Source organism: Alosa sapidissima, chromosome 8 (genome assembly GCF_018492685.1).
Source record: "Alosa sapidissima isolate fAloSap1 chromosome 8, fAloSap1.pri, whole genome shotgun sequence".
NCBI lineage: Eukaryota > Metazoa > Chordata > Actinopteri > Clupeiformes > Clupeidae > Alosa > Alosa sapidissima.
The window spans coordinates 4,926,828-4,944,947 of NC_055964.1; the positions used below are offsets into that span (position 1 = coordinate 4,926,828).

The window sequence follows — 18,120 nt, forward strand, 5'->3', positions numbered from 1 at the left end:
CGACCTCAAATGTTGTTGGCGGTGCTAAGTTTACTGGCATCCAGGCTAGAAAAAATCCTCAATCTACAATCCTCAATCACCACCAATGTGCAGTACCTGGGTGAAGCAGGGCAGGTGTTTTGCACCCATCCCAGAAAATCCCTGGGAAAGCTCGTAATTGGTTTGCATCCCACCTCAAAGGATGTTCATTCAGTCTTGGTTAGGACAGCTATCAAAGTCTCACAACCTCACCTCAGGTGTACCTCAGGGATCAGTTCTTGGGCCCTTTCTGTTCTCCATTTACTCCTTAGGTGCAATTAGTTACTCCCACAGATTTGCTTATCACGGTTATGTGGATAATGCTTAACTTTACCTGTCTTTCCCACCTGATGACTACTATTTCAGGTCAGACTTTTGCATGCCTCTGGTCTAGGTGAAAGATTGGCAGATTCAGCTCAATCTCTCCAAAACTGAACTTCTGGTATTCCCAGCTAATACAGCTGTTCCTCAACAGATCAGCATCCAGCTTGATTTATCTTCACTGATCCTAGTTAAAACGGCACATAACTTGGGTGTCACAATTAATGACCGACAGATTTTCTCTGAGCATGTATGTAGCCTCAATCACAAAGTCATGTATGTTTATCCTATACAAAGGATAAGATCAGACCTTATCTAACACAATATGCACACAACTTTTTGTGCAGGTCATGGATCTTTCCCAACTGGACTATTGCAATTCATTGTTAGCTGGCTTACCAACGTGTGTATTGAGACCATTACAGATTATTCAAAATGCATCTGGTCTAATCAGCCAAAGAAGACGCGCGTAACTCCTCTGTTAGTTACTCTTAATTGCCTTCCTATAGTAGCCAGAGTTAAATTAAAATCCCTCACTCGGGCCTATAGTATACTTACTGGATCTGCATTTTGCTTTCTCAATTCCATGATACAGCCTACTGCAGTCCTCTGAGGAGTGTCTGATATGTTGGCTTTCCATCAACACTCAAGACTCTTTTCTTTTGCGATTCCTCATTGGTGGAATGATTTACCCACTGCTCTTCATGCTAGCGATAGTTTTGGTATCCTCAAAAAGCGTCTATAGACACATCTTACGTTGTATCTTACTAATTCATTCTTACAGAGTTGTGGTATATGTTACATAGTCTATTACTACTGCTTTATTTTGGCGACATGACTATACTTCAAAATGTTAATTTGAATGGTAATGTAATGTTTATTGATGTAACTGTAAGTGACTTTGTACAAAAGTGTCCACAAACCACAAACATAATCATATTAGCTAGAGCAATACTTAAAACTGTAGTTTTTAATTCTCGCTGCTTGTGTGGGTTTTTGTGTTTGTGTGTGTGTGTATGCTCAGGGTCTACAGGAGTACGAGGAGTGGAAGTGGTACAATAACCCCACCCTGGTGGAGGTGCTAGAGGAGTTCCCCTCGCTGCAGATCCCCTCCACCCTCCTGCTCACCCAGCTGTCTCTCCTCCAGCCGCGCTACTACTCCATCAGCTCCTCCCCCGACCTCTACCCTGGGGAGATCCACCTCACCGTGGCCGTGGTGTCCTACCTCACAAGAGGTAAGCATGGATATACGGTATGACGGAATACAATAACACTGACATAGAGAATACAATAGAATTGAATTGAATGGAATAGAATAGAATAGGATGACACTGAAACAGAAAAGCAAAATGTATAGAAAAGCATAGAACTGCATCTAAAATTGGAGTAGAAAACAGCTGACTAGTATAGTGAGGCAAATATGAATAGTATAGTGAAAAAGAAACAGTAGAACAGTCTAGAATAAAGTGACAATGAAACGGAGTATGTTGAATAACAACAGGCACCATGTGTCTGTGTGCACAACTCCCTGCTTTGCCAGGGAATCCTAAGATGCTTATCGCTATGGATACCATTCCAGTCTGTGAACAGATCCTATGCCAGTAATTTACAGGACTATCAGAGAATGATTGAACACAGGGCCGTAGTCACCATAGACATTGAGGGGGACGTGTCCCCCCCAATATTCAAATATGACCAAAATGTCCCCCCCAATATACGGACATAGAAAAATAAAGACAGAAAAAAGCGTTATACTAGGCCTACAGGAAACCAACACGCACCGCCATCTGAAATGTAATCAAACGTAAATAATGCAAAAATTAGTGACCTAGTGATGGTTCCAGAGTAGCCTACACCCCGGAGTGGTTTGTCCTGGTGGTTTTCCGTTTTTCATTAGTGACGTGCGCTATCAAAAGCTATTTATACCATTTACTGCACCCTACTGCGGTGAGGTAGGGCTGTCAACAATATCGCAGCTACCGGTACAATTTTTACAAAACTTGTTGGAAAGGTGTAGCACAGGCTAAGGAAATCCCATACATTTTTGGGGCCGATCAGACTCAAAGGGAACTTTGAAACATTTTCCATATTGTAGCCTATTTTCGCAATGATAGCAAAAGTGAAACATTTTATTTTAAATGATGAATTTGTGCAAGCCTGAGTCATTCATTTCTTTCACATGTCTTTCAACATAAATAATGCATTCATATGCTAGTAGTAATTAAAAGTAAAAAAAAGAATTAAATGTGGCGACGGCACACAAGTTGGAAAAAACTTTTACAATGCACTGGCGGTAATAGCCTACAGTTAATGTGAATCGCCAAAGAAAGGAATTTGCACCTCCATTCATCAATTAAAGGCTGTAGTAGGCCTAGTGTTTCTACATGTTGGCACAAAACACAATTTCTGTCAGAAGCCAGTCTATAATGCAGGGGGTAACATGAGGAGTCAGACAGAAGAGGGGCCTGTCTTAGTAGCCCATTCCTGAATCCTGGGGCCTCATTTATAAAAGGGTTGCGTAGAAACCATCCTTCATTTGATCTTAGATCATTTCTGAAATGATCGTACGTGTGATTCAGAGAAAACGAACGTACGCACAAAAAAACGTGCGTACGCCACCCTTCCAGATGTGCCCATTATAAATCACAAATGAACGTCAACTTGTGCGCAGCCGGATGGTTTTAGGTCTCCGCCTTGTAAACACCCCCTCATCAATATCATTAGCATATGTTTAAATGAAATCAATGGCCTAAAAGCTGTAGCTTATGTAAAATTAGATATTGAAAACATTGTATAGGCCTAGCCTATGCCATCTGATGTTAACTAGCCTATATGCGTCAGTTCGAATATCTTAACTAATTATGTTTTTTTCCAGCAAAGCTTTCTGGAAAGAGATCGTATGCATCCATGTCCATTGTCCTCTGCTCGCTTTCATTCCTTTTGCTTGCAGTAATGTGAATAATAAACATTTTGTATGTTTAGGCCTACTTTGTAGAAAAAAAAATGGGTAGGCCTAGCTTATGAAGGAAAGACCTCTAGGCCTTTACACTCCTGTACGTTATGGTACAGTAGGCTACTGTACGTTTCCAATATGACCCAGGGTAATATGCTGATTTAGCCTACAAAACAGAGGACTAAATTATAAGCGTGATATGTCATGTAGGCTTAACGTTTCTTTTAGGGTAGGCTATGTTTTTGCTGAAAAAGTAGCCTAGTTCGCCGTTCATTATTCATTCATTCTGCATATCTTTGCTATCATTTTCTTTCAATAATGTCCAATGCCTTAAACATTGTCCTTTATTGTTTGCTTTAGGCTTACCTTTATATTTTATCCTACATTATTCAACTCACGTATTGTCATCTGATCTTGGGCACTGCCAGTCAAAAAAAGCAAACAGGTGCGCGCTCTGCACCTCTTTACGCAACTCCGACACAACACTAAATATGAAGATGCCCTGGTTTCAGAGGATAACTTCCGTCCCTTGGTTGTGTAGGCTATATATGATATAAAATATCTATAGCCTACATTGTATAGCTTACAGTCAAATATTACCTTTCTGTTACGAAGCTGGGAATAGGCCTATGAGCGCAAATTAGGATGTAGTGGAGGCTAAACGTGAGTAAACGCAGCTTATCCACCTCTGAAATTTCAGAAATAGAGTTTAGGCCTACCCACCTCTTATTAGAGTTTATCTACCTCTCACAAAAGTTTATTCACTTTTAACATTCAAAACTGTATGATCAAATACTATCCTATATTCCCAATACTGCACAATAACCTCCAACATTATCAAACTGTTCGAATGCCTTTTTGAATGCCTTCCTCTCCTAAACGAGGGCAATTGGACATTTGAGGGTCAATATTAGATTGGAGAGATCACTAAATATACTAGATCACCTGTAAGAATGTTTCAATTATTCTATCGTAGGTCTTGGTGTTTTTTTTTTTTTAGATATTGCGAAATAAGTAAGCTATCCCTGCTGAAAAAAACAGCCTGACCAGCTAAAGGTGGTTTGCTGGTTGACCAGCTTGTTAACCAGCTTGTTTGACCACCCTATGATGGTTGACCAGCTAGACTAGCAAATCTCTTGCGAAAACATACCTTCAGCTGGTTTACCCACCTAACGATGGTAATTCAGCTGGTTTTGCTTGTCGTACCACCTCAAGCTGGTCATTTTAGCTGGTGTTGCTGGTCTACACTGCTGGTTTAACTGGCCGTGCCAGCTTATGTTGGTCAAACCAGCATGACCATCTTACACCAACAATGTCAAGCTTGGCAGGCTGGTCACCAGCATGACCATCTTGCACCAGCTGTATCCCACACGACAGGCTGGTCAAACCAGCATGACCAGCTTCCTCAGATGGTCACGCCAGCATATCCAGCTGGTGGTCCAACCAGCTACACCAGCAAAGACAAGCAAGAGCTGTAAGAAAACCATCAAAGACCAGCTAAAACCAGCTACCAGCATAAGATGGTTTCTAGCTGTTTTTTTTCAGCAGGGATACGTCTTTTCACTTTCATAAGTGGGCTATAGTTCTCATTAGCAGTTTTATGCCAAACCATGAAACATTAAGCTGCGTCCAAAAACGTCTTTAAAATTCTTCTGATATTGATCATGCATATGGCAAAGAAAGACATGAGATCGTTGGTCTTGGAATTTTGAAAATGCATCGCACTTGGACCTCAGATTACTTGCAGTACCCAGGTATTACCACAAGGAAATGGTCGTATGTCAAGTTTGAACCTGACGTGGAGATAAGCACTTTTTCACGTCAAAGATGGTTTTTATAAATCTGAGCGTTGGCATGGATTTGAGCGTACGCACGGTCTAAGATCAAATCTGTGCGTAAGAACGCGTTATAAATGAGGCCCCTGTCCTTCAAACTACGTTAAAATTGTGTTAGCCGCCAGCATAATAAAATCTAAATTAAAAGACAAAATCTTATTAGGCTATAGGTCCAAACCTATGAGTCTAAGCCTTAGTTAAAAAAAGTGTAAGTAATAAGTCAGAGAACCACATTCTGTGTAATATAGAGTTTAACAAAGATACTCTAGTTTGTAATTCCTTTTACTTTTGTATAAAAGTATACATTTTGAAGACAAATGGAGTCATAATACAGGTCTAGGGATGGATTACTGAATGGGCTTACTGGGCCTTCTCCACCCTTCTCTTTTCACAAAACTCACCAGAAGTCATCATTTAAAGGGTCATTTTTAAAAAAAATAAAAATATTTTGTGGGAGAATGCCTCAGGACCCGTCTATCTGGAGGAGGAGGAGGGGGGGGGGGGGCATCTGTGCCCAGGGGTTCATAATCCATCCATCCATCCATCCATCCATCCATCCATCCATCCATGCCATGCCTATGTCTGTCAAAAGTTTGGAATACCCTAATTGACTGTTGTGATTTTTAATAATATTTTTGCATGGTAGGAAATGTATTGAAATTCTGTTTGGGGGTCTCTAAGACCCCACCACAGATTTGGTCCCCCCCAATGTTGACATCATGACTACGGCCTTGATTGAACATGCTCAACAAATCGCCTCACAGATGTCCCCATGGCTATGTGTTGAACACAGAACTCTTTTGTGTTCTGATGGCGCACAGGAATGTTTAGTTTTCTGTTTTATTTTGTTATGTTTTTCTTTCTAATCTTTGATAATTAGCAGGAAAGGTTAAAAAATTCAAAAATTTAACACCTTGTGTTGTTATGTTAAGCAGCAGTAATAAAGCCATAAAGAGATAAAGCAATCCTCAGTATGCTGTTGGTCTGAATTCATGTAGTTTTGGTAGCAGTGAACTTCACTGCATGGACTTTGGACAGACACTACAGACAAAATACTGTTTTTCAAAACAAAATGCTCGATTCCATGTATGTCGATCTGTACTGTATGTAAAATATTTCACAGTTTACACACAAAAAAGCAAATCCCAACTCTTCTCTGTATCTTAATAGCTAGAGGAAGTTAGATAGGTTAGGCTCCTCAGCAGAGGCTATCTAAATTGTTGTGGATAGGTTGGAGCAGTAAATGATGTTTTATAAACAAAGTTCGGGTGGAGCCTTCGGGATGATTGACAGCAATTAACTCACCCACTGCCGCTGCAGGGTAGGCCTATTTAAGCCGACCTCCTTTTCCATACGTCACACGCTCCGACGTTCGCGAAATCATTCAGTCTGCGTATCGTTCGCATTGACAAGACAGCTCTCATGGAACTGGAAATCCACCCAGCGCCAGCAAGGCGTTGACCCTACCCACTGGACAGTGGCTCGCATCCGCAGCACTCTCCATTCCCGCGGCATCGCGATGCCGCATGTCGGATAGGAAGTTCCATCTCCTCCGCCTTCTAACGCAGTCGGATAACCCGGTCTTTTCGCCCTCCCGCTCCCTCACTTTGTTTTCCTCCCCAGACCAGGAAGCAAGCTGCTCCTTCTGGCATCCCGACGCGGTTCCTTCCGCCGGCCATTCAGCCGGACGAAGCACACACCACCAGCCACCTCGCGAACCGGGCACGCCGACAGCACTTTCCGGCACCACACGCTTCAGAGCGTATCATTCCGCTGCTTCAGCCACAGCCACTGCCACGTCAGCGGCTCAGGCCCATTCCCGCCGGATCTCCGCCGTATTTCCGGGTCCAGCCCCACTTTTCCAGACGGCCCCGGTAGCGACAGCGTCGCTACTCCCCCCCCCCCACTCCTTCTTTCCCTCCCCCATCCACCTCCCCTAGCCAGGACTCGGTCCAGGCCCGCCCCACCTCCAGTCGTTCCGACGACTGCTCCCTCCCTCCCCCCTCTCCCCCTCCCCTTTCCATCCCGGGAGCCACGTCTGTACAGCACGCCTCAACTCACGAAGCGTCAGCTCGAAGAGTCACCTCACTAGCTCCCCATCTCTCTTATGAGTTAGCGAGCACCTGGTCTTAGTCGGCGCCGATAGCGACAGCGTCGCTACTCCCCCCTAACCCTCTTTCCTTCCCCGTCCCACTTCCCGCGACCCTGTCCCAGGTTGCTCCCCTTCCGGTCGCGTCAGCGACCGCTCCCTCCCTCCCCCCTCTTCTCCCTTCCCATCTCTTCCCCGGCTCCGCGCTAGACCAGCCCGCAGCAGCGGGTCATCAGCACTCCGCGAGTGCTTCGGACCACGACGTCCCGTTCCGGCAGCAAAACTACTCTTTAGCCACAGCACAGGCCCTGCCACCGCCTCCTCACGCTGCAGCATTCGAACCACCACCCGTCACAGCGCCCACCAGGAACCTCATCTTGTCAGGTGCAGACGTAGACCTTTCTACCATTCTTCCCTCCCTTCCTATTCCCTCTCATAACCGGGATCTAGTTTGCGGCGAACTGGTTTTTCTCTAAAAAAAAAAAAAAAAAAAAAAAAAAAGATTCTGGCCCAGCATCAAAAAACCCTGTCATTTCCCGAGTTCACCATAGCTTTTGCCAACTACACAGAAGTCGTCTGTTTCGTGTTCTCCAGTCGACGCAGATGACTAAGCTAAATGACTACCCGGCCATCATCGCCGGCCTAGCCGTATCCTACGGTGGAGCTCATTTTCATACGTAGGCTACCACCGGCTGTTTTCAGCAAAATGCGCTGCCAGAGTCGGCCTCTGGAACTAAAACCCCTACTGGGGCGCGCTCGATATGGAGCTCCATAACCGCGTTTTCCTAGGACTTAAGCCATCTTGTCCCCTCTGCAATAGCCCCAGTCACGGCGCGGCCGAGTGTCCACTAGTCAACCCCGACCATCAATTCCCCAGCACCAGCTCCACAGCCCCTAAATCCTCTTCCTATGTTCCCCGCATCCCCGATGCTACGGCAGGGGAAGCCAGGGAAGAGGACGAGCGTTCCTGGAAAGGTCGAGAAAATCTGTCGAAGATTTAACTTCGCTCAGTGTCGCCAATCCTCCTGCCGTTACCTCCACGTTTGCAGCTACTGCGCAGGCGCCCATGCCAAGTCAGTCTGTTCCGCACTCAAGAACATATATATAAAAAGTTTAAAGTATCTCTCTACTCCAATCATTGTTTCTGCTCTCCATTCAGAACTTCAGTCCAATCCAAATAGGGGATTTTGCGATTATTTGACTTCAGGGTTGAAGCACGGGTTCCATCCAGGTGTTTTAGCAAGACCTACAGAGTCTTTCGTTTGTAAAAACCTACAATCTGCCGTCAAAGATCCGGAGGTAGTCACCTCACTCCTAAGCAAAGAGGTCGAATCTGGTTTTACGATCGGTCCGTTCACCATGCCTCCATTCCCAGGCTACAGGATCAACCCCATAGGCGTAGCTACGCGCAAATACTCAGGAAAAAAGAGACTTATCATCGACCTCTCAGCTCCGCACAATAGTACCACTCCCAGCATTAACAGTCTGATTCCACTAGAAGAGTTCTCGCTGCACTACCACTCTGTCGATGACGCTATCGCTCTGATCAAAAAGGCAGGTAGACGTTGCTGGCTAGCTAAAGCGGACATCACCTCAGCCTTCAAAGTCATGCCCATTGATCTCGAATTCTGGCACCTCTTCGGAGTCAAATGGCATAGGAGATACTATTTTGCAGTTCGCCTCACCTTCGGCTGCCGCAGCAGTCCCAAAATTTTCGATACGCTATCAGAAGCCCTGTGCTGGATTCTCCTAAATAACTATAAGCTCCCATTTCTCGTTCATCTTCTGGACGACTTTCTAGTAGTTATCCCCCATTCCTACCCACCGGCCCTAGGCATCTCTACGCTAACTGACGTATTCAACAAACTGGGAGTCCCACTCTCAGAAGAGAAAACGTGCGGTCCCTTATCCAGACTCGAATTCCTCGGCATCATTTTAGATACCGAAGAATTCTCTTCATCTCTCCCCAAAGAGAAAAAAGACAGAATCTCTTTACTGTTGAACGAGTTTATAACCTCACCATCTCACACCAAACAAGAAGTTCTCTCCCTTCTAGGCCACCTCAATTTCGCCATGCGAATCATTCCCCAGGGCCGCCCTTTCATCTCGCATCTCCTAAACTGCGCCTCAGCATCCCCATCTCTCGAAGACGTAGTATATCTAGATGCCCAGTGCCTGGCCGATCTCAAACTCTGGAGGATGTTTTTAGACGAATGGAATGGTTTGTGCATGTTCTACGACGACTGCCAATCATATCCAGAAGACCTCCAGCTGTACACAGACGCAGCCCCCTCAATAGGCTTCGGAGGCTTTTTCAAAGGGCGCTGGTTTGCATCCCCTTGGCCACTAGAGTTCAGAGCGCTAATAACGGAAAACGAATCGTCAGCCGTGTTCGAACTCTACCCCGTAGTCATTGCGGCCCTACTCTGGGGGAAGGAGTGGACCTCCAAGAGCGTGCTAATCCACAGCGACAACGAAGCCGTAGTGCACGTCATAAATAACTCGCGCTCAAAATCGCCTGCGCTTTCCCCTCTTATTAGGCGTCTAATCTGGATAGCAGCCAGCTACCAGTTCATCATAAGAGCCGCGCACGTCCCCGGTTGCCACAATGAAATTGCTGACTCTCTTTCTCGTCTTAATTTCCAGAGATTCAGAAGCTTGGCTCCAGAGGCGGACCCGTACCCTACTCCACTCCCCAGCTTTTCGGAGACCATCTTCCTATAAACCACCCCCTCAGTTATCTTCAGCCCATCACGGCCGACCTAGCCCTCCAAGCCCTCGCACCCAGGACCATGCAGTCCTACTGGACTGCTTGGTCGTGCTTCAAACAGTTCCATGCAAAGCACTCACTACCATTTCCCAGTTTCGATGCAGTCACCATATTATCATTTATCACCTACGCCCACACTTCACTCGGGATCAAAGTCTCTTCCATTAGAGTCTACCTAGCTGGCATTCATTTCTTCTACAAACGCCCCCACGGCTCCGAATGCCCCTTCTCCGACACCAGGATAGGCTTGTTAATTAAAGGTATCCGTAGGCAACATCCAGTCCCCCAAGACTCCCGCCTTCCCATTACCTCAAGCATTCTCGCCACCTGCCTCGCTACCCTTCGCAAAGGGTTCATGTCACCGCATTCCGATTCCACCATCTCCGTTATGTTTCTACTGGCCTTTTTGGGCTGCTGAGATGTAGCGAGTTTACATGCCCTTCGTCTCTCTTCGTTCCCGATGTCCACCCGTGCATCGCAGATCTAGAGCAGCTAGACCAAGACACCATTCGATTTACCATCAAACAGAGTAAAACCGATCAGTCCCGAAAGGACACTCCATATCCATTTAACTCCGCCTCAGATCTTCAGCCTTTCCAATAACTATCTCACTACATCTCATATCGGTCAGCTCAAGGTTCGTCTACTAGCCCGCCCTTCGTGTCAGACGAAGGGCTACCCATCACTCGCCACAGATTCCAGACACTCTTAAAAACCATTCTAGTCAAATCTGGTTTTCCCGCGGATCGCTACTCCGCACACTCCTTCAGGATAGGAGCTGCCACAACAGCTGCGCTCAACGGCTTATCGGAGCAACAAATTAAAATACTGGGCCGTTGGTCCTCGGATGCCTACCAGTCTTACATCCGCTCCATCTAGCGGATTTACGACTCGCTCAGCAAGCACTTATGTAGTTGGTAGCGGCCTTTCTCTGTGATCTTTTGGGGTGCAAGCGGTCATCGCTCTATCGCGATATCCGCTCCAGGCACTCCAGGACCACGGACAGCTACCTTGCCAAACACGCACTTCTCCCATACATTCTAGTCTAGCTGAAGCAATCATATAGAAGGGCGAACTAGTGAAATGATGTTTTATAAACAAAGTTCGGGTGGAGCCTTCGGGATGATTGACAGCAATTAACTCACCCACTGCCGCTGCAGGGTAGGCCTATTTAAGCCGACCTCCTTTTCCATACGTCACACGCTCCGACGTTCGCGAAATCATCCCCCCTCCTCCCCCTACTCCTCCATTTCACCAATTGCCCTGTTACTCATCCTCCTTACACAGGGGGGTGCAAGCGGTCATCGCTCTATCGCGATATCCGCTCCAGGCACTCCAGGACCACGGACAGCTACCTTGCCAAACACGCACTTCTCCCATACATTCTAGTCTAGCTGAAGCAATCATATAGAAGGGCGAACTAGTGAAGTGGTGTTTAGTAAATTAGGATTCTCACATTCTATAAATGAGGACAAAATTGTTCAAACAGAGATTAAGTCAATCATACTGTATCTCTTGACCAGTAATCAATCTGCTCTTAAATTGTTATTTGTGTAGCCCTGTTTTTAAAAGTAGTTCCACCCTCGGTCTTTCTTCTTTCTCCTTCCTGTCTTTTTTCCTCTCTTTGATTGCTCCGAGATGTTTTGATTACAGATCAGGGCAAGCTCGTGAGGCAAGCTCGCCACGGTTCAATACGAGTGGGTCCGTGTGGGAGTGTGTAATTACCACACACATATGTATGAAAAGTACCCCTGCCACTGAGGCACCTATACCTCTCTCTTCAACTGTAGTCTGGAATTAAGTAGGGTCGTCGATCTGACAGTTAACTATCGCAAAGAGAAAAAAAAACAGCCCACAAGCATCTCTTTTGCACCGATCCTCTCTCTCTCTCTCGATCTCTGTAAAGCATTATAAACATGAAATGATGTGCATAATCACATAATTGCTTGTTAAATTGTTGCCGTTTACCAAATGTCCTCAGATAGTGAGCATGTGAGGTACCGTGGGTTTGTATTAACGGGTTGGTGCGTAATTGTATATAATTGGTACCCACAGATGGGGACGGCCCGATCCATCATGGAGTGTGCTCCTCCTGGCTCAACAGCATTGAGACGGACGAAATGGTCCCCTGCTTCGTTCGAGGGTAATGGTCACATCTTCAGATTTATTTTTATTCGTTTTACATTTTATTTATATTTCTTGCTTTACAGTTCATCATATTCTGGTTACATTCATCAGAACCATTAAATAATCATTAAGCAGTCTTTGTATAGTTAATATGTCTAATTACAATCAGATGAAATCAGCCAGTTAATTAGCATCAACAATACACATTAGGCACTGAATAATAAGTAAATCACTTCATGTTGAAATAGTTTTGTGGTAACATTGTGTTTTGAAAGTGTGTGAGAGACTAATCTGAATAGCGACTTGGGCGTTTCATTTCAGTGCTCCCTCATTCCGAATGCCCAAAGATGTGAGGGTTCCGTGCATTCTGGTCGGCCCAGGGACTGGCATTGCCCCCTTCAGAAGTTTCTGGCAGCAGAGGCTGTTTGATCTCGAGCACAAGGGTGCGTTTTCATCCAGCCCCCGTCTTGCTTAAGAAACGGATATATTGTATACATATTTATATGTTGATGTGCTGCTCATTAGAGGAACACATTGTCATTCTATCTCCCTCACAGGGATCAAGTCTTGTCCCATGCTACTGGTGTTTGGGTGTCGGCAGTCAGAGATTGATCACATCTACAAGGAGGAGACCCTCCAGGCAAAAAACAAGGGCATGTTTAAAGAACTTTACACAGCGTACTCAAGAGAACCAGGAAGACCAAAGGTAAACATTTAACTCTGCTATCAATGGATATAGTCCGGCTATCACCATGCCAACTCTCAAAAGATAATTGGTTCTGGGAATGCTTTGTTCACTTCTGATTTCCAATGGGCATAACCAGCAGTGCAATTAAACCTAAATTTGTACAATAAACTTTTACCAAATCTTTTCAGAAATACAGAACACAAATCTTTCTTGTTAACAAAGGTTTTAAATGTAGTTGTTAACACAATTCCACAATTTTCTCTTTCTCTCTCTCCTCACTTGATGCGGTATCTCTCTGTTTGTCAGAAATATGTCCAGGATGTGCTTCGTGAGCAGCTGTCAGAGACTGTGTACAAGTGCCTAAAGGAGGAGAGTGGCCACATCTATGTGTGTGGGGATGTGGGCATGGCTGGAGACGTCCTCAAGACGGTGCAGCAGATCATGAAACAACATGGGAACATGACACTGGAGGATGCTGGATTTTACATCAGCAAGCTCAGAGTAAGATCTTGTAGACAATATACGCTACCGTTCAAAAGTTTGGAGTCACTTAGAAATGTCTTGTTTTCATCATTAATGTTGTAAATGATTGTTGTAGAAATAAATGGCTGATCTAATGCAATATTCATTTTAAAAGGCTAACTGAGAAAATATTGGAGAACCCTTTTGCAGTTATATAAGCACATAATGTAATCTGAAAACTGCTGCCCTGATTAAAAAAAAACAATGAAACTGACCTCAGCTGGTATTCTGTCTATGATAGAGTGGAATGGAAATCATGTTTAAGTGACCCCAAACTTTTGAACGACAATGTACTTGTCTCAGTATAACCACATAGACCATATAAGCAATACATAACCCCTCCACATCCACAGGAACACTTAGTTAACTGCTGTGTACGTAATGTTACATTAATCAGAACAGGTTATTACATCAGTTCATGTCATCCATGCTAAGATGCACTAAAGTACATTAAACCCCTTATTAACTCACATCATTAGGACCTAATTTGAATTGAAAACATGAAAACTTTTTGACAGACTTTGCACTATGCCTGCCATTTAATTTAGGGCCATCGCACCACTAAAGGTGGCATTAAAATGAAGTGAAACTGGCCTCTATACTTGTTAAGATGTTAAGATTTCATGTTAACCTGAAATGGGAACACCAGCTAAAACAAACTGATAATAGCAAAAACAAACACAGCATCTGGAATTGCGTGTGTCTCCTTTGATGATAAACTGACTTACTGCCCCTTACTAGCTAAGGTAGACCAATTTGTTATGGTTTACCATCACACATGAGGTGTGTTTACTGTGATGAAATTGCTCGACAGTCACCGCTGATATGCCGGATTACAATCATATCAGTTTCAGTCACCTTTTGTATTTTTATTCAAGCCCTCAGTAGGTGCCCAACAGCTCTCATTCCCATATCTGCAGCTGCTGATGTCCATGATGATGCGTCATTTGGGCTAAATGTATTCTTTCAGTGAGATAATGGTGGCCCTAGGGCAGAGTCTGATAAATATATTCAGTGGAAACCATCAGAGCTTTTGAAATGCCTGAGCCGTTGCTTCCCACCTCATGTTGAGTTTTTTCCCGGCTGGATTTCAGGATGAGAACCGCTATCATGAGGACATATTCGGCGTTACGCTGCGCACGTATGAGGTCACCAACAGGCTGCGATCGGAATCCATTGCGTACATCGAGGAGAGCAAAAAGGACACAGATGAGTAAGTCGCCCCCATCATTTCATTAGCGTCTCTCCACCTATCTCTCTCTCCATTTCCTCTTGGGCTGTTTTCTCCCTCTCTATTCTCTCTCTTTTCTCTCCTCCCCACATTTCTCTCCTTTGCTTCCCCTGTCTCCTCTCGTCTTGGGACGGGGACTTCCATGTCCCCGGGACATCCCCAGTCTCATTCCGTGCCACACAGGCGTGCGCATGAGGTTCCTCAGAGATTACCAGAGATACAGTACAGTCCCGGACCGGCATGTCAAAACTAGAATGGAAACCATGGACCCCCCCCCCCCTTAAAAAAAACAAAAAACTAACAGGATTACAGCGTGGCCCCTGCGAGTGTTTTCCCCATTTCTTCTTCACCCACACATTTGTTCCATCCAAGATAAGAGCCTGTTCATGCACACTTGTCATAAAAAATATGAAGTGAAACCACCGTTTGATAATATGCCATCACAGCGTGGCAAACAGGATGCGGTCACAGCCATAGTTCCGATGAGAGAGAGAGAGGAGACACAGAGAGAGAGCCTCATATGCCTTCTATTGTGTTACTGATATTACCTCAAGGAATTGCAAAAAATTAAGTATTCTTTTTTTCTTTCTTTCTTTCCTTCTTTCTTTCTTTCCCTGTTTTCTTAGGGTCTTCTGTTCATAAGGTGCCATTTACGGAGTGGGTGGAAAAGACTGGTCAGAAGTGCACAACCACCGAGTGAAACGGCTCGTCAAGAATACTGTGTCCATTTTTTCATTTTTCGTCTTTTTTTTGTTCAAAGAAAAAGAAAAAAAGAAATCACATTATGCTTTGTTATGCCTAACTCCGAATTTCAGCACTCTGCAACTTCCTTTAATGTTCATTTTGTAAAAGAGATAAAAGTTTTGCTCTCTCACTGTAAAATTGTAAAGCTCTCAAATCCAAATGAGGATTAGCTAAGACTGCACAATATTTTGTTGTTTACAGTTGCCTTTTACCTGAATTATAATTTAAAAATGATTATTATGGTGGTCACTGGAAAACGCTCACGTGATCAGGCAAGAATAGCTCTGACAGAAATCAGCTATGCTTCTAACCTGCCTGGAGTTTACTTAACACTTGGAATAAGCTGTGCTTTGTTTTCAAATCCACCCTATACCTACACTACTGGTAAAAGTTTGGGGTCACTTAGAAATTTCCATTCCATTCCATTATAGACAGAATACCAGTTGAGATCAGTTGCATTGTTTTTTTTTTTTGATCAGGCAGCCATTTTCAGATTTCATTATGTGCTCACATACAGTAATTACAAAAGGTTTCTCCAATGTTTTCTCAGTTAGCCTTTTAAAATGATATCAGATTAGTAAACAGAATGTGCCTTTGGAACATTGGATGAATTGTTGCTGATAATGGGCAATGTAGATATTGCATTAAAGATCAGCCATTTCTTTCTACAACAGTCGAGAACCCTTTTGCAATTATGTAAACACATAATGTAATCTGAAAACTGCTGCCCTGATTAAAAAAACAATGCAAATGATCTCAGCTGGTATTCTGTCTATAATGGAGTGGAATGGAAATTTCTAAGTGACCCCAAACTTTTGACCGGAAGTGTATGTCACTGCTGTGTAGGGTTTTGTCAGAGAAAGGCCTTGATTATATTGCTTACGGTCAAGCACACAGACAGTAGTGGGCACATTAGTTCTGATTACATAGTCTTTGTTGTCTGCTTGGAATTGGTGCCAATGTAGCCCGGTATAGTGGATGCATGGAGAAGTTCACATGGTCACCGAAAATGAATGACGTCATTTATGTCACTCAGACCAGAGCGGACCCCCGTGTACTCGTGAATGCACAAAGTATAACACTGGCCTAAGCCCTTTCAGAAAAAAGGGACATTCCAGAGCTTTTCTAGATCAGAACTGAACTTCAACTGAAGTCTGTACAGCACACTTCTGGGCAAGCTTAGCTTTATAAACCTAACATTCAGCATGACACTAAGACTTACATGAGAAACAATAAGCATTTGCACATGTGCTCAGCATCTCTGTAGTCCTCTCTTTTATTGTGCAGCTCTGAGAGACAAACAGAGCCTGGTCACCATTGTGTTTGTTGCAGCATTGTAGACAAAGATTGCTTCAAAGACTTGAAAGTTGAAAACCCTAACATCTCCCCAAATGTTTCCTCTGTGACAGGAGCAGTCATTTGTGAAGAAAGAGAGCACCCTTGGTATACCTGCTCATACTTGATTTCCTTTTATAAAAACACGTTTAATGTTTATTCAGAACATTCTGACCTCTAATTCAGCTATTACTGTACTTTAAAAGAGTAAAATGACTCCTCATGCCATTACAATAGTACAAACCATCAAATCTAAAAGAATGCTTGATGTGATGATTGAAATGTTGCATGGAGTAGTAGATGCTTCAAAAGCAGAAGCCAACATCACATTTACCAGATGACAGTTGTCAGCTCCCAGTCAGTTCCTATCTCATGACAAGTCATTCAGATAAGTCTCACATTTTAGAGTACTTACCACAGTCCAAAGGATAAAGACAAGCATTGGATATTTTTCCAAACCCCAGCCATAGATGAGCAAAGCAGGTTTCAGAAAGTAAAAAGGTGAACTGACTGGTATTTAGCTGATGCTTTTATCCACAGTGACATACTTGAATTTGAATTGAATTGAATTTCCCCTTGGGGATCAAGTACAGTATCTATCCTGCTGTCTATCTACCGGTATCTATCTACTGTATCTATCTATCTACTGGTATCTATCTATCTATCTATCTATACTTGCAACAGTGGATTCAGGAATCGAATGTGGGCCAACTAATTGGTAGGCAGAAACACAACCACTAGATTGCCATGTATTGGTTCTACACACTTATCTCTGTGCACTTAACAGAGGTGATTTCACAAATTAGTTGATCTACCTGCTTGAAGAGTCTTGCTAATTATAATCAGCTGGGTTAATGAATGGTTGGAACAAATATGTGGCAGGACTTTTACTTCCTGAAGCCAGGTTTACCCACCTATGCTCCCAGGGTGTTGTGGACTTGACCATGTAAAGTTGCTTTGTGCCCATGTAAAGCTCCTGAATAATAGATACCCCCTCTCTCCCTCCCTGCATGGACAGACTCTAACTCACTCAGATGTTCAGTCCAGAATGTATCGAGGACTCTTGCCTTATGGTAGCTATAGCGATATTTCCTGCTTGATCCTTTGTAATTCTATGATTTTCATATGATTTTAACTAAGGAAGCTCATTGGATTCACAGAAACATCTGTCTGTGCATCATTCCTGGGTATACACATTGTGTGTGCGTGTGTGTGTGAGGGAGAGAGAGAACATGAATTACTGCTTTGTTTATGGCCCACAGTTTTTGCATCACTCTCAGATTCCCCCTTTAATAAGGCCAAATCATTGTCACATTTGAAACACAGTGTTCCACTTGGTAATAATGTGTGTGTGTGTACATCTGTGTCTGCGTGTATTTGAATATGGGTTGTCTCTTTTTTCATCTCAAAAGGTGGTATATTTGATATGCACCTCATGAAGACATATTCATGTTTTTTTTTTCACATTCTCCCTTTTATCAGTGGCA

At 43.9% G+C, this 18,120-nt stretch overlaps 1 protein-coding gene across 1 annotated transcript in view; it reads left to right on the forward strand.

Moving 5' to 3' along the window:
* nos1 (nitric oxide synthase 1 (neuronal)) overlaps positions 1-15,889 on the forward strand; it is a 50,009-nt gene extending 34,120 nt beyond the window's left edge. The window contains exons 23-29 of the mRNA XM_042101814.1: positions 1,364-1,574; positions 12,042-12,129; positions 12,435-12,556; positions 12,671-12,819; positions 13,108-13,302; positions 14,418-14,536; positions 15,181-15,889. Of these exons, the coding sequence (XP_041957748.1) occupies positions 1,364-1,574; positions 12,042-12,129; positions 12,435-12,556; positions 12,671-12,819; positions 13,108-13,302; positions 14,418-14,536; positions 15,181-15,196 (900 nt within the window). The 3' untranslated portion in view covers positions 15,197-15,889. The remainder of the gene's footprint in view (positions 1-1,363; positions 1,575-12,041; positions 12,130-12,434; positions 12,557-12,670; positions 12,820-13,107; positions 13,303-14,417; positions 14,537-15,180) is intronic.
* Positions 15,890-18,120: the final 2,231 nt, after the last annotated feature.